The 24,221-nt window shown below is 39.0% G+C and overlaps 2 gene segments (V, D, J or C); one reads left to right on the forward strand and one right to left on the reverse strand.

Annotated features, from left to right (window-relative positions):
* Positions 1-24,221, reverse strand: part of LOC102076541 (Ig kappa chain V-V region MOPC 21-like) — an 811,057-nt gene that overhangs the window by 681,886 nt on the left and 104,950 nt on the right.
* On the forward strand, positions 6,627-7,240 carry LOC112843398 (Ig kappa chain V region 2717-like). The segment is given in 2 exon segments: positions 6,627-6,684; positions 6,792-7,240. Coding segments are annotated over 2 exon segments (378 nt in total).

A 24,221-nucleotide genomic window follows, 5' to 3' on the forward strand; every position in this document is an offset into this window, starting at 1 on the left:
GGACCGCCCTGGTGAATTGAGCACAAAAAGTCTGGGACTGATCGGTTGGAGCCGTTATGTTATATTTATCGAAATTACATAGGAGTTTAAGAGGCCTAAGAAATCTGTGCAGTGTAAATATAAGACGTCTGTAATATAAAATATGAGATCTATGTATGAGATCAGTCTCTGTGTGTCAGTGCACTACCGGATGTGCACTGGTGGTGTGTGTAAATGCAAATGAGCAGCGGTAACGCGCAGAGAGGGTGCTTTCGGTTTCGAGTGTACGGAGCTTTATTGAAAATATCGCTGAATGCCTGTATATAAGAGGTTGGTGTTGCTTATTACGAGAGTATAAATGCAGTAAGTAATAATACATTAGTGTGGATGTATAGAAAATGACTAGAAAATGACTGAATTTTGATAGATGTATATTTCGTGAGCAATAAATGGTGGTGTGTTTTATTTTTCAGTTATGTGTGTGGTGAGAAGCCGTGAGGATGATGAGAGGTTTCAGTTTTTTCTTTACTTGCTCTTTCTGATTATGGAAGGCATGCTCAAAATACTGGTATGAAAGTGTATTTTGTGTGATTTCAACCGAGTGAATGCTGTCAGTATTTGATTTGAGTGACTCTGCGTGAGTTCTCTGAGAGAGAAAAGGCAGTGTGTGAGAGATGATTTATGGCGTCTGAAAGAGGTTAGAACATTTAAAAAGTGTGTATGAAATAAAAGAGTGTGAAATATATTTTTTGTGATGTAAAGTAGGATGTTTTAAAGTTTGAAGGTGCTTTTAATTCAAGAAATCCATGAGTGAGGTTATGAGAGGTTGAGTTTATTTTTTCTGATTGAAAACACATAAGTATATACACTTGGTAAACCCAGTTAAGAGATTATTGGGTGACTGATGTTATAAAACTGACCTAAAGAATGGTCCTGTGTGTGAAGGAGTGTTGATTGTCCTGATGTTTGAAAGAGCTCTAGTTAAATGTGTGTGAATGAAATGAAAGTGTATTGTTTTTGGATCAAGATTTAGTAGAATTACTGATTGTTTGTAGACTGTGAAATTTAAAGGGAGACAGAGTCTGCCTGTTGCCTGCAGGAACAGGAAGGTGTGTGTGTGACTGATGATGTCAGGGGAGCACCCAGAGAAATAGACAGAGTTAAATTCTAAGAAGATGAAGCGAATGCATGTTTTAAGAAAAAGTAATAAAATTATATTAATTACAGGTTTTAGAAAAGAGACAGACCGAGAGAAATAAATACATGAACTAACAATTACATTAATGAATTGAAAACGCACGTACACGAATTGTTACATGTGAAATTATTGTTGGAAAGTTAATACATACATGAAATAAAGAAAGCAGTTTACACTCCTTTAATTTCCAGAACTAGTGTGTCCCCTAGACCTGATAACACCCTTGCCCAGTTGGCCCCTGTAGTAGGCGGGCATGGAAGGCTGGACAGCCCATGACGGGTAAGATCCCACCTCGAAACCCTGGGACAACCTAAGGCAAGGCGCAGTCACGATTGCTTGAACCTAAGTCCCGGAGTGACCTTGGAGTCACTGGAGGAGACGGGATTGAACAGGTAAGGCCACTGGGCACAGACGAAGGGGAAATGTCATTAACAATGACCAGTGATGAGTCAAAGAGAGAAAACACACCCTGTCAAAAGGAGTTTGAAACACTGCAAAAGAAACATTTACAAGATCACAAAGATCACAAAGAAACATTTATAAAAATCACACATACAAACAGAAAATGAACTAACCTTACAGAGATAAGCTCATGAAGCTTAATGCATAGATAGTGATAAAAACCTGGCTAAGAACACAAGCATATGCAATGAAGATCAGCTTGCTGCTTGTATGCTACTTGTATGAGTGATAGAATGGTGTGAATGTTTAATAAAATAGACTTATAACTGGAAGTTGAAGTTGACTCAGAGGAGTTATATGACAGGGGAGTGAGTTATGGAAATTAACAGAAGAAAAGGGACTAAAGCAGTTTAAAAAAAAAAAAAAAAAAAGTGACTCAGGAGTGCTCTCGTGCTGAGTGATCAAAATCAGTGATTATTATAGAAAGAAAATGAAAATAGTTCAATAATGTGATAAGGTGTAAACATGTATTTTTCTTGTCAAGTTGGCAGTTGAGCTGTGAGTCTATGAGCAGAGACACTCCCTGTTTACTTCCTCTCTTCATTTTTTCTTAACACTTCCTGTGTGTGTGTGATTGAGGCCTTAAAGGAGGGGTAGACTGTTCAGAGGTGCAAATTTGATTAGGAGGTTTATAAATTAGTGTTGACACATTGTTGTAAGGTGTTAGGCTGAATCTGAGTATGGTAAAGTGCTTAACCGGGGTTATTGTTGTGTACGAAACGGTGTAGCTTTTGGCGAGGTTTTCGGTGTGTTGAATGGGTGAAATTTAAGATTGTTTCAGATTTTTGAGGCTGTTGTTTTATTTCCAGAGAGGGTGTTTGATTAGACCTGGATATGTCTATAAGGGCCCATAGTTTTAGTAAGTGCACTCAGAAAAAACCTGTCAGGTGATTTTGTTTGGTACTTTGATGAGCTAATAATCAGCTCTCTTTTTTCATTTTTGTTCTAAGCAGGCCTGGAAGAGAGTGAACGGACGGCGCTGACAAAATTACTAAGTACGAAAATCAGGTGGGCTTTACAGAATTATAATTGATTACAATCAGAGACTGAGTGGCGGCAAGTCTCTGTCTAAAAATGATTGCAGCGAGTCAATCCAGTCAAAAGTATAGAGAACTATTTTCCTAAAAAGGAAAATGAAATAAAACAAATGATTGAGCTCATTTTGCTGATGTGGAGCATCTGATGACGTGCGCGGAAGGCTGCAGATCAGCAAAAAATATCATGTGTGAATGCATGTGAGTGAATGTGAGTGACTGGACGAAGGTGGGGATGAATAAATGTGGACAAGTTTACCATGTGAGGAAAAGAAAGGGGATGCTTTGTTTTGCTTTTGCCATAAGCAGGACAAGTGGGAGACTTAAATCTGGGGATGCTGATTTTGGGATGTTGATGTTTACTGTGAGGTAATTATTTACTGGGGTTGGATTATGTTATTACATTAGAGAATGCTAAATGCTAAAAGGGAAACGTTGTTTGATGAAATTCAAGTTACCATTAACTGAGGTAACACATGATTAATAACTGTTCTGTTTAAGTTTATTTTTGTTATGACATAGACGGGATCAAAAGGGGACAGTTGAGTATGAAATGTAAACTACAGGTTTTGTTTCCAGGAAATTCCAAGGATCCAGAGTTCGATGGAGCAACGAGGTTGAGAAGATTTGACATGATGATTAAATTGATTTTGTTCCTTAAACACAGGTTTTCAGGGCTGGAGCAAAATAGAAGATAAATTGCTGGTGTTAATAAGAAGTGTATATAAAACTTAAAGGGAAACTGCGGGAATATAGGATATGCTTTGGGGAAAACAGGGAAGATTTTCTTTTGTGAAGAGTTTATAAATAGATTTATTTCTAGGATAAAGGAGAGCTTTTGATGAGGATGTTAGAAGTGTTACTGACCCAAATGAATAGTATTGAAGATTACATACACAGGAATGATTTCATACACATTGCATTTTGTGCTCATTAAAGAAATGTTGCTCAGGTCAATAACTGCAATTTATTGTGCAAGATGACCTGAGCATTGAAGGCTGCACACGCTTACAGACATATAGAGTTCATCAACACACAGGACAGTATTGATTTGAGGCCAAAGGCCTGAAATCCCTTTAGCTTTTAACTGAATTTGAGTTGACCCAATAACAAATGACAGAAAAGAGGAACTGAATAGGAGTTTTGCTTGTAATTAAACTGTGTGACATGTAAAATATTGAGATAACACAGGCAGCTCTAAATTAGTCCTCTTATATAAAATGTAGTTACAGAATAATAAATGCTTGTTGAAGTGACTAAGTTTTTGTTTAAAACAGAAGCAAAGGGAAAAAGCTTATATAGTTTGGTTGAGTCTGATAAAGTATAAATTAGAATGTACCATTACAATAAGAGCAGCAAAATGAAATAAAATGATATATTAAAACAGGGTAAACACAGGAAATGTGAGTTCTAAGATATAGTTAGAATTCAGCTTTTAGCTATGATGTAATTTATTTAGGAGCTATTGATAATGTGCTTACACTTAGGGAGTAAAATGGTTGTTTTTATCCTTTAGTAGAATAAGCAGGTATAATGATTCTCTTGATATATTTTCTTGGGAGAGGTGACTTTAGATGAGAGGCACTTGCAGCAGCTACAGTTTTGTGCATAGGATGCTGATAATCAGATAAGGAACCAGCAGGAAGCATAAGCAGAGACGTGCTTCCTTTGATCCTCTTAAAGGCAGTGCTTTTAAGAGTGTTACAAATGCTGAGTACGGTTGAATGAGATATAAAAATAAAAGTCAAAAACCAAATACAAAATTAGGTTTATGTTTTGAGTAATATTAGGTTGAATCAGGTTTGAATAAAGAGAGCACTTGAGGAACAGAGTAAGTTAGAGCCGTAGTAGGGAGAAAGTGTTTTCTATCATTTACAGGAGAAGATTTCCACAAGAGAGGGACCAAGGAGGAACCTGACTTTACCCATGGAGTGTTCTTAGGGGGAGCTGGCATTGCTAGAGAGGGTCAGAGTAATGTTATAAGTGTGTGGTGACCCTTTTTAAGGGCCACCACAAGAGAGGGAGTATCGAGAATAGAAATATTTTACTGCTATTATTTGCTGCTATTTTTTATAATCATCATTACCGTTTCATGTTAATAGTGATGTTGCTTTCACAGATGCATTCAGATGTTCAAATATATTGGTATTATATCAGTCTTTATTACAGGTCCAAGAAGAACCACTTTAAACGGTTGAGTTGAATCTATAATTGTAAATGTTTTTAATGCTTCTATGATCTCAGTGTTTCTGTGTAGAGGGCAGAGACAGGAAAATACACTCTGTGCTAAAAGAAGACAGGAAGTTATATGTCTTTGAAGTTGCAGGCTGGTGCAGAAGTGAAACTGAAAGCAAAGAGAGCATTTAAGGGCGAGACATGCACATACAGACACAAATAGTGAGAGGTCATGACACGTACGCAGTACACAGCATGCACGCGCCCCCGCACGCGTGCACACACACACAGATATAAACTCTTACCTAAATGAGTCTAACTGCAAAGTCGAGGCGTACGTGGTAGTCTGTTACAGGAAGTGCACCTGATGATTCGGGGAGATAAGGAGGCGCTCATGGAGCGACAGCGAAGGCGGGCTGACAGGAAGCTTCTGCCGTCGACGCGAAGATGATGTTCTATGCTAAAAGTCATTGTGGTTTTGGAGTGACGTATGCTTTGTTGTCCTATCCTATAAGACCGTTGTCTAATGATTGTAAGTTCAGTTCGACGCTGAAATCTGCACAGCGGTCGGACTCACACATGTGTTCATTAAAATGCCGTCTAAGTACACCAGGCTGGATCTGTGGTTATTTTTAGATTCCCTCTCTCAATATATTTTGAACCTTAACATAGGTGAGAGGGAATGATGTCTAGGGGGCATTTTGTAGGTTTCAAGTGGGTAACTGCTTTGGCTAACAATGAAAGTGTGATCCACACAGATATGTGGTCACAATTGTGAGTTAAGCGTCGTGATATATGGAGATTATTATGCATGTTTTATTTTGCTGGTTTATTGGTGTAATTTAAATCCACAATGTCATGTAAGTTCCCTGTTGCCAGGAGAGTGTATAACACTTTGGACAGTAGGGGGCAGCAGCGTGCTTTGGGAACTGAGTCGGGTGCATAGCTGCCGTAAGTTTTCCATTCTGGCAAGACTGACCAGGCGAACGGCAGCGTGTCTCCTGTGTTCACTTTCTCTCCTGTTTTACAGGATCGTAATCTGGCTACGCGCCCATCATAGTGGGGCCTGTAACAAAAGCAACACCTTCTTGAAACTGTCAAAAACAGCAGAACTCAAACTCATACTGCAAGTCCAGGTCTCAGTCCAGCTGAAATGCATAAATGAATGTCTGCAAACCTTGATGAACTGAGGCAATGCTGTAAAGGGCCCAAAATTCCTCTACAACGATATGAGAAATGATAAAGTCATTAAGAAAGAGATCGTTCCACGTTATTGCAGGTTATTGACTGATTATGAGTGTAGTTTTCATACAATCTGCATTTTACCTTACTTCTTGTTGAATAAAGGCTGACATGGTTTAAAATGTCATGATGTTGTTCATCTGAGATTCTATTTAAATCATTTTGTAACAAGGTGAAAATAATTTTTTTTCTGTTTGTTTTTTAAATGTCTTGATATTTAAAGAATTAGAACTAAAAGAGTTTTTACTTTCTTTTTATCATTAGTTTTTTTTTTTAATAACGGCTGTTATCTGAATAAGACTGAAAACACTGTAACATTTAGTGAGGTTCTAGCATTAACTGTACATTACATATTAACACGTAAAAAACATTTCAGGTTGTGTGTGAGTCAGTCAGATGATTTCCATAGAGAGGCACTTTGCATCAGCAGCACCATGCTCCAGTGCTCTGGGAGAGTTTATAGTCCTGAGAGTTGAACACTGGATGACTGACAGCTGTCCTTCATCACAACAGAAGCCACAGAAATCCTCCTCATCAAAAACATGACTTTGATCTGCGTCCTCATCTGGACTCTCCTCTGCTGCTGCTTCACAGGTAAAGTCCAGAGAATCAAACTCCTCTCCTCTATCAACATCTGTCCCTCTGAAATGAAGCCCACAAAACCATGAAGCTGCTTTATGTTTTTGTCTCTGTATCCTCAGAGTCCAGAGGACAGATCACAGTGACTCAGCCTGGAGCAGTGAGCTCTGCTGTGGGAGGAACTGTGAACATCAAGTGTAGGACCAGTCAGAATGTTTATGACTCTAAGCGTTTAGCCTGGTACCAACAGAAAGATGGAGGAGTTCCTAAACCGCTCATTTACTATTCTAGCACTCGACAATCAGGGATTCCAGCTCGTTTTACAGGCAGTGGATCAAACTCTGACTTCACTCTGACCATCAGTGGAGTCCAGGCTGAAGATGCAGCAGTTTATTACTGTCAGAGTTATCATGTCCACATCATAGGACATTACATCACCCTGTTTTAGGCCACGCCCTGCTGCTCTCTCTATGACCTTTCACATACATGATTTCAAGCAAAGCTCAGTCATTCATTACAACCAAACACAAAAATGTTAAAATTACCAGAACAATGTCTCTCTTCCCCATTTTAATATCATGATTTAAACATGAAATAAATGTAATGTGTAAACATTTAGATATAAAATTAACTAAACTGAAGCAAAGTGGTAAAAAGTAAAAGTTCAAATAAACTGTATTCACTTCTGACTTCATGAACTTTTCCAGTCAAGTTTTTAAATTTTGTCATTTTATTTTCCCACTTTCAAGCTCTCGGACTCTGTTAAAGGTTTAAATGCACTGATTTACTGGGAAAATGAAATGGATATAGATATCATGAATAATATAATTAAGTGCTCATTTAGGTTAAAACAACATCACATCACACTTCTACATCAGGCTGACTCTGTGTGTACTAATGTTTTTTATTAAATGTCAGTTTCTAAACAGCATGCTGAAATTAAAACAGAAACACAAAATGTCATTTAAAATACTGATTTAAATGTAATTTATTTCTAGACATCCAGTCTGGTTCCTGAAAGAAAAGAGTTTGTATCATAACAACAGAGACTGAGCAAAAGCCTCTGACTGTAAAGAAACACAGCTTTCTTCTTAATCGTACAATTTTGTTGTCTGAAATCAAAAATTAAATAATAGTAATGAATAAATACAAAATAAGAAGATAATTTACTATTTTGGTGCTACATCCACATTATCACATGCTAATAATTTGACATTTTATTCATTACTGGACTCATTATTTGAGTCCAGTTATTGTCTCACTGCCTTCTGTGAGTTACTCAGCCTCTGTTTTGTGTGCTTTAAATCTCAGACTCCTTATCTCCACCTCATCCTGGACAATTAGAGATCCTCAACTAAGTCTCCACCTGCTTCATCTCTGCCACCATCAGCTTCTAGACTCTTCTCTGCTTTGTTGCTTCATCAGAGTTTCACTGCCAAATACTTCATTAATCAAACTTCAGTAAATGTGCATTTAAATGTCATTTAAATGATCTCTGTTTAAACATACAGATGACACCCTGCACTTTAATTTCAATGATTTGGATTTTTTTCTACATCATCAGATTAAAATGTAGATCATAAAACTAGAAATTCTGAAGAGCACACAGATAATCTATGGTTGACATGACCTCAGCATCTTATAGAAACTAACAAATATGTGTATAAGAATATATTTAAACATTTTCACTGCACATTACACTCGGTGTATCAGTAGACATATTTCTTTAGGTCTGGCTTAATAAATCTTTCAAAATCTTTATTTTTTTTAATGTGTATTTATTAAATTCACAGAGTCAAAGAACATGTTTCCTCGTTACAATTTTATTGTTTTAAAAGGTTGAAATATCAGCTTTACAACAGAAAAGAGACACAAAAAGATGAAACTAGAGGAGACTGTTGCTATGAATTTTGTCACTATGAGATGGAAAATATGAGTATTTGATGATTTTTGAAAAATCTGCAAACAAAAGGAAATAAAGAGACAGAAGAAAAACAGCATCAAAGACTCAGTGATTGACATCAGGACTGGGAACACTGGTCTCTCCTCAGTATCTCTGAGACCAGAGTGTGGGAGCCCTGGGTGGCCTCACAGGTCACAGAGCCCACCTTCCCCCACTGGTCTGCAGTGAGCGTCAGGGTGCTGCTCCAGCTGTAGAGGCCGTCATTCTGCAGCACTCCAGGAGTCCTGCTCTCCTCCCCTCTGATGCTGCTGCTGCCACTGCTGTCGCTCGTCTTCCAGGACAGACTCCAGTCTGAGGGGAAGCCCTTGTTGGCCACACACATGAGCGTGGCCTTCCCATTCTCCAGCTCCTTGTTGGAGGGACCCAGCACTGTCAGGGCGGGGCGGGTATCACCTAGGAAACACCAATCAGCTTAGAGGACAGGAACCACAATTTGAATTTCTCCGTTAAGAAGTTTCTGTCAGGTGTTTTTTCTGCTCCACCAGTCAGTAACTCACACATTGTTTCACTTCCCTTTAAGAAACCTCTCATGCATATCAGCACAGAGAGAATCATCACACAGTTTGACCTGAAATATGTTCAAACTACACTGGAAATAAAAGAAGCAGATGTGGAAACATTTACAGCAGAAGTTTGGCTTTAAAATGATTAGAAGTCTAAATCATGGATGACTGAAGAAATGAGTGGACACAAGCACAGAGCAGCTACTCATTCATATAGATTTGAAATGTTATTGAACAGCTCACATGGTTTCAAACTAAATCTGAAACATCTGACACGATAAAAACATCAGAAAGCAAACTTTAACTCATTCAAACAGCAGCTGATGTGGTGGAAATTTACAAACTAATCATAAGATGAAGTTTACTCTTGTCTACATATATTTTACTATGACAGAAATGTAGATTAAACAAGAGAAACTTGCAGAGCTCATCTGAATTAGTCCAGTAAAAAGGACAAACATCAAACACTAAATTATTTTAATTAAAACAAATACTTTTCTGTCATTTAAGCAGTTTAACAAGCAGTTATAAAAGAAAATGATAAAATATTTCATAATAAACACAGTTTAATTAACTTACTTCCAACATCCAGTCTGGTTCCTCCACCAAAAGTCCACCACAGTGATACAAACTCATTGAGCCGCCGTACAAAAACCTCTGACTGTAGAGAGACACGGCTCTCTGACTCTGAAACAAACAAACTCAACAAAATAATTCACTGTTTGCATAATATAATAATATTATAATAGTGTAATTAAAACAAATAAAACCCATTACAACAATATTCAAAGAATATGACTTCAGAATGTACATTTTACAGTTTTCCACATGTTCTCTTTAAACCTGACATTTTTTTTCACAACTCTAAACACTGAAATTAATTCTCAGCCTAAGTTTGTCATGGTCCTGGGTCTTTTGACCCAGCATTTTGTGTTTATTATTATTATGATCGTATGTTCTAGTTTATTCTGATTGTGTTTTCGGGTTAAGATGTTCTAGTTCTTTGGTTTTGGTTTCTGTTCTCGGTCAGTATCGTGTCCCTGAGTTCTGTCAGTGTATATTTCCTGTTTTACTTTGAAGGTCTGTGTCTTTGGTCAATGTGTCTAGTTTTGCTTCCCTTGTCTCGTTCGCTCTAATGTCTTCCAGCTGTGCTTCCCTCCTGTCTCCTATTCCCTGATTACTCCACTGTGTATTGAAGCCCTGTGTTTGCCTTTCCCCTTTTGTCACATCGTTAACGTTGGTTCACCCTCATCTTATGCTGTGTGTTCTGCCTGCCTGCGTGCAAAAGTTTATTTTTGTATCTCCGTTTTTGTTACTTTAGAGCAGTGGTTTTTAACCTGGGTTCAATCGAACCCTAGGGGTTCGGTGAGTCGGTCTCAGGGGTTCAGCAGAGCCTCCGCGGTGACATGCACGGCTCATTTTGTGCATCAGTTAAAAACATATCTATGTCTTGAATTGGAAAAAATCATATTTTATTTTTCACTAAAGAGGGGTTCAGTGAATGCGCATATGAAACTGGTGGGGTTCGGTACCTCCAACAAGGTTAAGAACCACTGCTTTAGAGTTCAGCATTAAAGCTCTTTTGACTTCACATTTGCCTCTATGAGTCTTACACACAGCGATCCATGACAAAATTCAAAAATACTTCTGATTCTGATTCATGTAGTTATGTTTTGAATTTCACAAAAATATTAAAGTGTACCAGTATTTTTTTCAGAATTTTGTTTTTTTAATTTCGGAAGGAATATGTTCATTGTTAAGACCCTGCCTACACATCCGGGGGTATTTTTAAAAAAACTAATTTTTACTTCTATTTTGGACTTCTGTCTGCAAATAATGTTATTTTAGGAATTTTTGAAAATTCCTTCCAGGTAGAGAAGACTGTGCTCTGTGCTGTTTGGTTGAAGGATTTTAACTGGCAAACATTAAGATTCAATTAGGGTTTATCACCATGTGTTGCTTTGGTTTGCTTTTCACAACGTTTCTCTCTCTCTCACACACACACACACACACACACACACACACACACACACACACACACACACACTTTTTCAACAGACTTCACTTACATTTATTCATGAACAGTCAAATGGACTTCAGTAAATATTTCCCCATCACTGCTTTTCTCAGTTGCTTTGGTGAAAGTCTTACATCAGGAACGTCATTCTCACCACTCTTAATGCAGCTCTCAAAATATGTAAGGCATTTTTCACGACACACACTCATCTATGCAAAAGACACTTCATAAAACACTTTCACCATCGTTTTAAGACAAATTGGTTTTTTTTGTTTTTTTAGTTTTTTATTTTTTCAAAATCTGTCTGACTTTGGAAAGAGTACTGCAAAAAATGTAGGCCTAATGTCACAAGGGGCCAAAGGCCTGTATGAAACTGGACTCAAGTGCTGGACCACATGTGGAGACGGTTGAGTTTGCTTTACACAAATCTTTATTTGGCACAAAAACACAAAGTCATACTTGACGTGGGATTCATGACAAGAAAACGTAGCGTGGTGGCCTAAGGTGACGTGGTGATCAAGAGGAAGAGAGGAAAAGGGGGTTAGTGGGTTCACAGACTTCTCCAGGTGTGGTTGAATTTTAAAGAGGAGTATGGCTTATGTTGCAGGTGGAGTTGGTGGTAATTTGAGGGGAGTAGGTGAAGGTCCAGGTGAGCTGAATAGATTTAAGATGGGCTGACCTGAGCTCCAAGGGATCCTGTGAAGCAGTGGCAAGAGGGCAGCAGGTGTGATATTGAAATCCTTCCCAGGAGACGGAGCATGAAACTGCAGTGAGTATGGCCGAGTGTCCGAGTGGCGATCTTAGCTGAAGAGTGGAGCAGTGGCGTGACCAGAGAGCTGTAGCACATGAAAAACAAGGAAAGTTCATAGACTTGGGCAAGGAGCATGAAGCATGGTAGCCTGTTACCACCGTGGGTAAGTTGACAAACTAGCAGTGAAGAGACGGCAACGCTGGTCTTAAATATCCTGAGTAGATTGCTCCAGATTGGCTCCATGTGAGGAGATGACAGCTCTGTCCAGGGGCAGACACAGCAGAACATGGACTTAGTGGAAATTTACCAGCAGCTCACCCGGACTGTGACAGCTAATGAGAAGTTAAAAACTGTTTTCAGAAACAAAAATCTAATCTGATGTTTTTTTATTTATTTTTTTTTTAACCTTACAAAACTGGTGAAATGGAGAAAAGCAAAATAACACTCATTAAACTATATGTGTCAGGAAAAGAAAATGTATACAATCTGAGACCACAGCACCAACTACTGTATAGTCCAGTAAAGTCATACTGCATGTGTTTATTAGGTTATTAAGTAAACCTGTTAAACTGTTTGTTAATCCTAATATCAGCCAATCACATTTCAGCAGCTCATAGCATTTACACATGTAGACATGTTAAACACAGCCTGCTGAGGATTAACTCAAGAATCATTAAGAAAGATAATTAAAAGTGTCATGGTTGTTGATGCCAGACAGGCTGATCTGCTGGGATTTCTTTACACAGCCATTTGTAGGGTTGACGGGGAACGGCCTGAAAAAGAGAAAATATCCAGTGAGCTGTAGTTTTCTGGGTGAAAATACCTCATTGATGTCAAAGGCCAGAGGAGAATGGCCTGAAAGTTTAGTGTTTATAGGAAGGCAACAGTAACTCAGTAACAACAGTAACTCAATGAACCACTTGATACAAACAGGAAGAGCATCTCTGCAAGCACAACATGTGACCTTGAAGCAGATGGGCTACAGCAGTAGAAGACTGCACTGCAGGGCCTGTCACCGAAGAACAGGAAACTGAGGTTATAATTCACATGGAGTGACCAAAATTATACAATATATGAACAAAAAACAAAAACACGGTGCTCCAATGGCCTCCATAGTCACCAGATCTCAGTTCAAGACAGCATTCTTGGGATGTGGTTGAAAGAGGTGCCCAGCTGGCAAATCTGCAGCAACAATATGATGCTATTATGTCAATAAGGGGCAAAATTTCTGACTATTCAGCAAATTGACAGATCTAGAGCTCTGTCAGACAAAACTGTTTCGAAGTTTCAAGTGGATCAACAAAGTAACAAATCCCTTTATTAGTGTAGAAACAACAGCAGTGTGTATGTGTATACAAAAACGATGAGAAAGGCTCATTTGATTGGGGAAAAGCATCACTGATTTGAGAACTGCACCAAAGCGACTGAGATAAAACTGTAATACATGTTTGAGGTGGATGGTATTGGATAAAATCATATTGTATCATGTCTATTGAACCATATTTAATTTTGGATCACAGCCATCTTATTATGGTCTCCTATAGCACAATTTTAAAATTGACATTGTCATAAGAAACCTTAATGATCAACAACATTGCAAACAAAACTAATGAAATGTTATGCTTAATTTAAAAATGTTTCCAATAAGTCAAACAGCATATCTCACTTAATAGTACTATAGATACACTGAAAAAAAGGGATTGGCCATCTCTTGGATTTATGTAAGCATCTTGCGTGTATTTAACACAATTGCCTCATGCTTTAAAGTTAAGTGTAACTATATAGTGTAGAAACTACATGATATGCAGAGATGGTAGATTAAATTGTTCATATCATGTTCGAGTGAAGTAAGTCAATAATATAGCAATGTTAAATCTCGCGACACTGCACGGGATTTCAGTCTTGTGTGTTTTGGATCGTGGTTTGAGGAAGGCATCCATCTCAGTCAAGTCAAGCAGCCGCCTCTACTTTTTTCGGTATACCGAAAAAAATTAAATTGGGAGGTTGTTACATTAAAAAAGTGTATCTTGTAATTTGAACACAAAAATTTCATGTTTCTATCTTGAACGTAATTAAATCATGTAGGATCTGTATGAAATTCAACAGCTTAATTTGTTCTTGTTGAGATGACATGATACAATCTAGTAAGAGGGGTTAGTTGCTGGACTCAAGAAATTCACAAGATCGCAGGAGATTTCAAACTGCAGGAAAATCAGTGGAGGTATAAGAGGCAGATGACTACACACACACTATGTGTATGCTATCACTATTTCTTGTGGTTTAACCTGTCAAGGAAAAAAACGTACAGAAAACAGCTTTCCTGCTTTTGTTAAGCCTGGATTGGTGGCATGGTCATTAGTGCTGTTGCCTCACAACAAGAAGGTCCTGGGTTCAAATCTGCAATCTGGCTAGTTTGCACTGGTTTCTCTCTGGGTATTCTGGTTTCCTCCCACAGTTAAAAGTCATGCAGTCATTAGAGTTAGGTTAGGTTAATTGGTGATTCTAAATTACCTGTGAATGTGAGTGCAAATGGTTGTTTGTCTCTGTGTAATAGACTGGTGAGCTGTGTCAGGGTTATGCCCCAACCCCCCCTGCAACCCATCTAAAGATAGGAGGATGGTAGTTGTTGTAGATCCATTCGAATTTTATCTTAGCCAGACTCTAGACTTTGTTAAACATAATGTAATATGAAGACAACATGTAGTATTTAAGTGACCAAGTAGTACTGGGGCAAAAGTTACTGAATAGTGTAGAAATAAAATGACAAAATTGTGAAGGATTCAAATATTCCAAGAGCTCAACTTACTTCATCTAAACATGTTTCAGTCGTGTTTTATCAACACAAAATGCACAGGTTTACTGAATATGAATAAGTTGTGCTGATTTAACTCAGTTGTTTAAGTTTCTGGCAAAGCAAAATAGTTGTGTGCAACCAATGTCCACTATTGAATTAAGTAAATCCAACGTAGTCTTTTTTTCAGTGTACACTGAGTATAACTGCATTTATAGAAATAATATTTGGTACTGCATTCTTTCCAAATACCAACACAGTAAATGGCCTGTATTTATATAGCGCTTTACTAGTCCCTAAGGACCCCAAAGCGCTTTACATATCCAGTCATCCACCCATCCACACACAGGTGATGGCAAGCTACATTGTAGCCACAGCCACCCTGGGGCGCACTGACAGAGGCGAGGCTGCCGGACACTGGCGCCACCGGGTCCTCTGACCACCACCAGTAGGCAACGGGTGAAGTGTCTTGCCCAAGGACACAACGACCGAGACTGTCCAAGCCAGGGCTCGAACCAGCAACCTTCCGATTACAAAACGAACTCCCAACTCTTGAGCCACGATCGCCCCCAGTGGAGGAAGTGGTTTAGAAAACAGTTTCTTCACAAAGTCTATTCTATTCCCACTATGAAGCTTTCAGTTAGGTCACATGATCTTAACCAGCAAGTAGAATTTACTCAAAAAAGTTACTTGAATAAATGTAACTGTATAAATGTAAGTGTGACCCACCACTGTACACCACCATAAAGTCACTGACTAAATGCTTTCCATTAAATATTTAATTCTACAAACATGAACGAAGGAATTCAGAAAAAAATGTGAATTCCTAACATCTGTACATCTTGGCAAAGAGCAACTGTTAAATGAACTTATTTTAAATATAATCAGTTAGTAGTTCTTCACAACCCATCAGGATCTACGTGGTGTACAGAATGTTGTAAAAACAAATGGTGAAGTCCAGACCTTTACTTTTTCAGATTGTGCCTTTAAACTTGGTCAGATGATTTCCATAGAGAGGCACTTTGCATCAGCAGCACCATGCTCCAGTGCTCTGGGAGAGTTTATAGTCCTGAGAGTTGAACACTGGATGACTGACAGCTGTCCTTCATCACAACAGAAGCCACAGAAATCCTCCTCATCAAAAACATGACTTTGATCTGCGTCCTCATCTGGACTCTCCTCTGCTGCTGCTTCACAGGTAAAGTCCAGAGAATCAAACTCCTCTCCTCTATCAACATCTGTCCCTCTGAAATGAAGCCCACAAAACCATGAAGCTGCTTTATGTTTTTGTCTCTGTATCCTCAGAGTCCAGAGGACAGATCACAGTGACTCAGCCTGGAGCAGAGAGCTCTGCTGTGGGAGGAACTGTGAACATCAAGTGTAGGACCAGTCAGAATGTTTACTATAGCTATCCATATCACCGTTTAGCCTGGTACCAACAGAAAGATGGAGAAGTTCCTAAACTGCTCATTTACTATGCTAGCAGTCGAGAATCAGGGATTCCAGCTCGTTTTACAGGCAGTGGATCAAACTCTGACTTCACTCTGACCATCAGTGGAGTCCAGGCTGAAGATGCAGCAGTTTATTACTGTCAGAGTTATCACTACATCAACAGTCAGGATGTGTTCACACAGTGAAAAACAGTCGTACAAAAACCTCCCTCAGTCAGACTGAACAGAAACTGAACTGACTGCTGCAGCTGGAAGATACTGCAGAGACTGATACAGTTCACTGAGGACACACACACACACACACACACTTTAATAAAAGTTAAAATAGCACTCATGGAATAAAGACAATTGAATATACAAACAAAAAATCAAAAATATGATGTCTTTATTGCAGTTTAATTTCTGTTTCAACTTCCTGCTTCTACCATCAGTTAACTTTCAATGAACAGAAAAAAATTGATTAAATTGCCTCGCATTTATTATTTCCAAAATTAAAGCGTAAATTTACTGTGAAATTTACACGTTTTCTTCTAAAGTGATTTTTTTTCATTAAACTTTTTTCAGTGTGTCTCAATTTTATAAAGAAAGATGAAAAGTTCCAGATTCACTGAATTAATTTGAATGAAATAGTTAAGGGTCCCATCACAGGTCACATGCAGGTTATAGTAATCTGTCACCATGTTTTGCTGCAATTAAATAATTTATTCATTCATGTTTTGTTTTTTTGTTTTTTTCAGGTTTAGAGTCTGATGTGAAGAGAAACAGTGTATGGAAGCATCACTACTGAACCTGAAGGATGATTATCAGACAGAAGAGCAGCTGAATGGAAACACATGAAAACCACTATTTGAAGACCTCAGTTTTTATTTGAAGTATTAAAACCATCAACAGTGCCACAAGCATGAAAACATGAAAACTATCAAAGCAACACAGACACAGAGGGAGCAGACTGAGAGAAGCTGCAGACTAAAGCCAGTATCAGAGTCCCAGTGAGACAGCTCAGGACTGGGAACACTGGTCTGTCATCAGAGTCTGTGAGAGTGGAGTGTGGGAGCCCTGGGTGGCCTCACAGGTCACAGAGCCCACCTTCTCCCACTGGTCTGCAGGGAGCCTCAGGGTGCTGCTCCAGCTGTAGTGGCCGTCATTCTGCAGCGCCCCGGGGCTCCTGCTCTCCTCTCCACTGCTGCTTCTTCCATCCACCTTCCAGGACAGCCTCCAGTCTGAGGGGAAGCCCTTGTTGGCCACACACATGACTGTAGCCTTCCCCTGCTGCAGCTCCTCACTAGAGGGCGCCAGCACGGTCAGGGAGGGGGGGACTCGACCCACTGCAGAGAGAGACAGAGAATAGTGCCGTTTCTCAATTCTCAATTACGTGAGTACGTATTCCCGTGTGTTCTCGGTGAGTACGTACTGGCCGAGAATGCACGGGAGTATGTACTCACGTAATTGAGAATTGAGAAACGGCCTTTGTCTGAGTTTCGGACGAAATGCATTCTGGGATATTTAGCTGTACCAAGTCCACACAAGTCACCACCAATGCATGCTCGATAAAACGGGCGGAGCGAGAACACATCCGGGACTTTTTCGAGTTCTCGGTTTGATGCGTACTTTGAATTGGAACAGTACTTGGTCTCCAACTGATGACGTATCACGACAACGCAAGTACGCACAAGTACGCATATTGAGAAAAGCCCTAGATCAGGGGTGCTCAATCCCAGTCCTCGAGAGCTACTATCCTGCAGCTTTTAGATGTATCCCTACTCCAACACAGCTGAATCAAATGGTTTGATTACCTCTTCAGCATGCCATCAAGTTTGGCAAAGGCCTGATAACAAGCCATTCATTTGATTCAGGTGTGTCGGAACAAGGATGCGTCTAAAAGCTGCAGGACGGTAGCTCTCGAGGACTGGGATTGGGCACCCCTGCCCTAGATGTTAGAGAAACTGGGAGTTCGGGTGAAACTGATCTCCAGTTGTTTCACTTCCCTCTCTGAGCTTGGTAACCATGGTAACAGACAGGCTTCACTGCTGAACCATGGCAACAGACGAGTTTCAGTACCAAAGATAAAAATATTAAAGTGTTTCTTTGACTTCTGATGTTCTCGTGAGTAATCTGTGAATTATTTCTTAGTTTTACAATTAGAATTAAAATAATCAGAAAAATAAATTTTCAGAATTTTATCAAAACTCAAAAATTAAACAATTTAGTTTATAAAAATGGGGGAAAAAAACAACTCGTTTGTTATGTATTTGGGAACAATAAAAATAACTTAATGAGAAATTAAATCTCATAAACTGATCCCACCTCAGTCAGCATGCTTTTAGAGTATAGTTAAATGGTAACCATATGGCAGTATAGTCATTTTAAATCTTCAACAAAGACGAAATAAAATGGATGACAAATTATTTGCAGATACTTTGGCAAAAGGTTAAAACATGGAAACAAAAATGTGCCATCTATGAACTGTTTTTGAAGACAAAATTCTAAAACAGTTTTAAATTTTTTAGTTTCATTTAAACAAAATGCTCAAAAAGATTTTAGTGTTAAATCATAATGGCATCATAAATGCATAATTATGCATTTATCTCATAATTGCATAATTTGTTGAAAAGTATTTTTGCACTTTTCTGTTGCACTGTCTTGTGTCTGTATCACTCTGTTCTGTTTTTTGTTTTTCTGGTATACTTGCACTTTATTATAGTTCCATGTTGATTTACTGTTATATGTAGCACAATGGTCTCGGAGGAACGCTGTCTCATTGCACTGTGTACTGCACCACTGTATATGGCTGAAATGACAATAAAGCCACTTGAACATGTTACATGTCAGTCGTGACTTGAATTTCTAAAAAAACCAAGACAGTTTGTTCAAAAGCAAAAGGAGATAAAAGACCACAAATAACCTCATTATCAGTAAACCGCCTGACATAACACAACACTCATCTACAAGAAAAACTCAGTAAAACTGGCAAACAACAACAACTGGTAAGCTGCCCGAGTCGCACACAGTGGAGCGCCCGTCAGGGCTGGACTGGGACAAAAAATCAGCCCGGGCATTTTGACTACAGACCGGCCCACCAGGTATTATGGGAAAAACCATAAAGCCTTTGAATGAAAACAAACGTCGTTGTGACAGTGATGTACACTGTCTTGTTGGTATATATGTATCAATCTAGAACTTAACTTAAACCTACACCATCCTCCCTATTCTGGTATTCTAAACAGTACTTAGCCGAAACCCAAAGACTGCTTGGTTTACTTCCTGAACTTTCTACAACACATGGTGGAAACTTGAAATTAAGACAGAGAAGACTAGAGGTGAGACATGATCATTACTGAATATTAAAAATAGTAAATGACAGATTTAGTGATATTTTCATAAACTATTTATTTACCACATCAATAAACAGCATGGCAGGGCAAAATATTTCTTCTAACATGGCAACCTTTATAAAGTGAAAGGAGATAGAAAGACAGGTGAGAAAGAATAAAACTTCCTCACTCAAAACTTACCATCAAAACTTAATTTTGATGGTATTTTACACACAGTACTGGTACAGTATCTAGAAAATGTGGGAAAATACTGGCATCATATACAGTAGGGGAGACCGGGGATAGTTGTAACGTGGGTCAGTTGTAACACTTCCAGTTTCTCCTATCAGGGCTAAGTTTCAAAGGATGTGACTCATCCTGTGCATGCCCAATTCAGTTCTGCTATCACATGTGAAAAATCAGCACATTTTGTCAAACACAGACAATTTAACACGAAAAAAAGTAATTTGTATGCCAAAAAGTAAGTTTTTCTACTTTATTTCAATTTCTAATAGCATTATCTGCTTTGCAGTTAAACTCATCAAACTTAAATTATGTCATTTGTATGTCTATGGGGATATATTCTGTGTAGGTCTTTAGTGTTAATGTTTTAGTCGTTGGCTGTAATGTTAGCTAGTTCATGGCTATAGGAGTCTGGGTCAGTTGTAACAGCAACAGTCTGGGTTAGTTGTAACAATAATGCAGATGTTACAACTTACCACACTATTACTTTAACTTATATTAAACAAGTTGGGGCAACGACATCAGCAGAGAGAAGTTCACTGGTCGCCTTTGTATATGCGGTTAATGCCATTGGCAACACAACCACTGTTTGTGTTCCCACACATACATTATGCAGACCACTGTGTCAGAGATGGACCAGTAGGAAGTATTGGTAGTGGAAATAAATCAGGATGGGTGCAAGAAACAGATTTCCTCATCTTTCTGAAGCACTTTGCAAACCACACCAAGGTAAGCCATGATAAAAAGTAATGGAATTGCGATGCTGGTGAACAACTACATTTTTTCAGCTTCATTGTTATGTTCAAAAGTTGGTGCAAGAGTTGTAGGTTATAATGCCCACAGAGCCAATGAGGCCAAACTTAAGGAAGACCAACCAAAATTTATTAAATATTCAGTTGCAGAAAATTCCATAATTTGTCTTTTTTGGGGGGTTGGAATATGTTCAAAAGCTAGATTTCTGCATTCTGTCACACACACACAGCTACATAAATGGCTCTAAGTGCATTCATGTGTTGAATAAAAAAGATTACATGTTAATATTTTGTCAGTACCCTTATTTCATTGTGTTACATTTCACCCCAGGATATGTTACAACTAACCCAGGCTATGGGGTTAATTGTAACATTTCACTCTTTGTGTTTGAGACCATACCATGCAATGGGTAATTGTGCTGCAGAGAAAATAGCTGCACTATTTAATAGCAGAGACATGTAAATACTTTGCATTAAATTTTGAATCCACTACCTTAAAAGAGCTCCAATTTACAGACAGAAATGTCAAAAATGTTACAACTATCCCCGGTCTCCCCTACTTACTTCTGAAGAAATTATGTTGGGACCCTTAAAAAAATTACTATGTACAATAATGGATTTCTATACATTTGACATCAGATGAAAACTTTGGTTGTATGGCTAGAAATTTTAAATGAGAATAAGAAAGAAACGTATTTTTACCAGCTGTCAGCTACTTAGAAAAGGATCCTGGTGTTATTTGTCTCTCAGAAACAGTTCATAACTTCCCTTCAACCCTTCATCCCTCCAGCAAACATCAGCTGATACTAGAAATTAATATTAAATAAATTCTAACAACAGCTCATCAAGTTTAAAGGTGCTTCTGTTGTTTAACGCGACCTCCGCTGGTTTGCTCTTTCTGACGCAGAGAGAAAAGCCGATCAGCTGATCAACGCAATTTGTCCCGATCAGCTGATCGGGACAAATTGCGTTGCTTTTCACCTCCACTTTAAAGTTCGACCTCCTCGGCTGTAATTGGTCCAGCCCAGAGTCGATCATGACCAACTGGCCAATACATCACTATTCATTTATACCGTTGAAAAAATAAAAGAAATAAAACCCCATCGGCCCATAAAAACGAAAAATCACGAGCGGCCCACCGGGCAAATGCCCGGTATGCCCGATGGCCAGTCCAGCTATGGCGCCCGTGGAAAAATAAAATGGTGTCTCTGTTATGGGTCGAATATTTCACATTTCTATCAAGTAAATTATTCCATGACGTGTTTCAAATTAAACTGAAGAGTCGTGAGTTCTTTAGTCTTTGGTGAATAAATAATGATATAGTCTAATATGCCATGTGTCATTATTTCTCTCAAGATATATTTACCAAATTTGGACTCTTTTAACTCTAACACATCGATCCAAATTCACCCACAGATGTTCAACTGTCTTATAGTCTCAAGGACTTGAAGGACACCATATACGATTTACGTCAAAGAATAAGTGGTGTCATAAAACGGCTGTGCAGGCAGGAAAAGACTCAAATGCAGACCCAGAAACAGGACAAAAAATCAAAAACCAGCTTTATTTGCTGAATGGAAATACCAAACAAAACTAGACTGGGGAAAGTATAAACTACAAACACAAAGAGGCACACAGGGAAACACAGCCATGAGGGAGGACGAAACACAGGACTGAGGGAGACGCTGACCTAAATACACAGAGGGATAACAAGGAAGCGAGAACGCACGAGGAACCCAGCTAACACGAATAACCATAACGAGACAGAACGAACATGGAAACACAAGACCTTCACAATAAAACAGGAAACATGATGCGGGAGTGGAGAAGAGGCAGACGTAAGGGAGTGAGGGAACACGAGGGAGAGAGCAGACACGACGGGCTGGGAAACATAGATAAACATGACGGAATGAAACACGAGGAGGAGAAACAAGGCACAAGAACTCACACCACAATATAAACACAGACACACAGAGGGAGACACAGAGGGCAACGACACAAGGGGAAATCTAATAACCAAATCTAAACAGAACAATCCAGGCATTAAAGAATGATCCTTAACATAAACAAGTAGACTTAACATAATACAAAAAATGATAAAAACACAGGAAACTCAAACCTCTAGGTCGAATGACCCAGGACAATGACAAGTGGTCTTGAATCATTTCAGCAAAATGCCCCTGCAGGAGAAAAGCCTTCACATGCCCTCACTGCACGGGCAAATTTTGACTTAATTTTTCATTTGTCTATAAATCATGAAGGGTTCATGTGAGTCACATGGCAAATATGCTGTGAAAAAGTTTGTGAAGGTTCTCAGTCATCCAGGTCATCGTAGTCAAAGGAGTTTGCAAAGAAAAGCGTCTGGACTTCTTTAAGTTGCTTGAAGACGTTTCACCTCTCATCCGAGAAGCTTCTTCAGTTCTAAGGTCAAATGGCCGAGAGTCCCAGATTTAAACCCAGTGGGAGTATCCCCCCAAGGAGGGACAAAGGACCTCCTCTGGACTCAGAGTCCAGAGGACAGATCACAGTGACTCAGCCTGGAGCAGTGAGCTCTGCTGTGGGAGGATCTGTGAACATCAAGTGTAGGACCAGTCAGAATGTTTACTATAGCTATCCATATCACCGTTTAGCCTGGTACCAACAGAAACATGGAGAAGTTCCTATACTGCTCATTTGGGGTGCTAGCAGTCGACAATCAGGGATTCCAGCTCGTTTTACAGGCAGTGGATCAAACTCTGACTTCACTCTGACCATCAGTGGGAGGATCTGTGAACATCAAGTGTAGGACCAGTCACAATGTTTATTATAGCAGCTATCACTATTTACACTGGTACCAACAGAAAGATGGAGGAGTTCCTAAACTGCTCATTTATTGGTCTATCAATCGATATTCAGGGATTCCAGCTCGTTTTACAGGCAGTGGATCAAACTCTGACTTCACTCTGACCATCAGTGGAGTCCAGGCTGAAGATGCAGCAGTTTATTACTGTCAGAGTGCTCACTATCCTAACAGCCAAGCTGTGTTCACACAGTGAAAAACAGTCGTACAAAAACCTCCCTCAGTCAGACTGAACAGAAACTGCAGAGACTGATACAGTTCACTGAGGACACACACACAAAATATAATTCATGTGCTTTACACCACTTTTTATTTCTGTTCTGATTTTTCCCTGCTGAAATGCACATTTCCAAAATCAAGAACTGAAAAGATCTGAAAACATATTTTCATTGAGGAAGCACTTCTTTTTACTAAACCATGTAATCCATGTATTTTCTCAGATGGTTGTACAAACAATAACGATATTATGTCATATCCATATCATGGCAGACAACATATGCTCAAGTGTTGGGTTTTCTTAGTTATATTTTGTAGGGTCTTAAACCTACATGTGAAGTGCCTTGGCATTCATTTTGCTGGCACCATACAAATAAACTGAATTGTAATGAATATAATATCAAGCCCCACACTTCTGCCTTTATATACACTTTGTCCAAAATACTGGCTCACACCACCAAATCAATGCACAAAGCAGGGTCCACAAGGACATGGATGAGGGTGTGTGGTGTGAAGGAACTTGACTGACCTGCACAGAACCCTGATCTTGCTTTGTGGACTGAGTTCATTGATTTGTAGGGTGAGCCAATACATGTGACAATTAAAGTGTAAGTAGCTGAAATAATTTTTAACAAACAGGTAAAAGAAGGAAAAAAATCAAAACTGTTGCACTCAAAAAACCTATTGGACAGAGACAGCTTCTTGCAAGATGGCG

Source organism: Oreochromis niloticus, linkage group LG22 (genome assembly GCF_001858045.2).
Source record: "Oreochromis niloticus isolate F11D_XX linkage group LG22, O_niloticus_UMD_NMBU, whole genome shotgun sequence".
In the NCBI taxonomy this organism is placed as follows: domain Eukaryota; kingdom Metazoa; phylum Chordata; class Actinopteri; order Cichliformes; family Cichlidae; genus Oreochromis; species Oreochromis niloticus.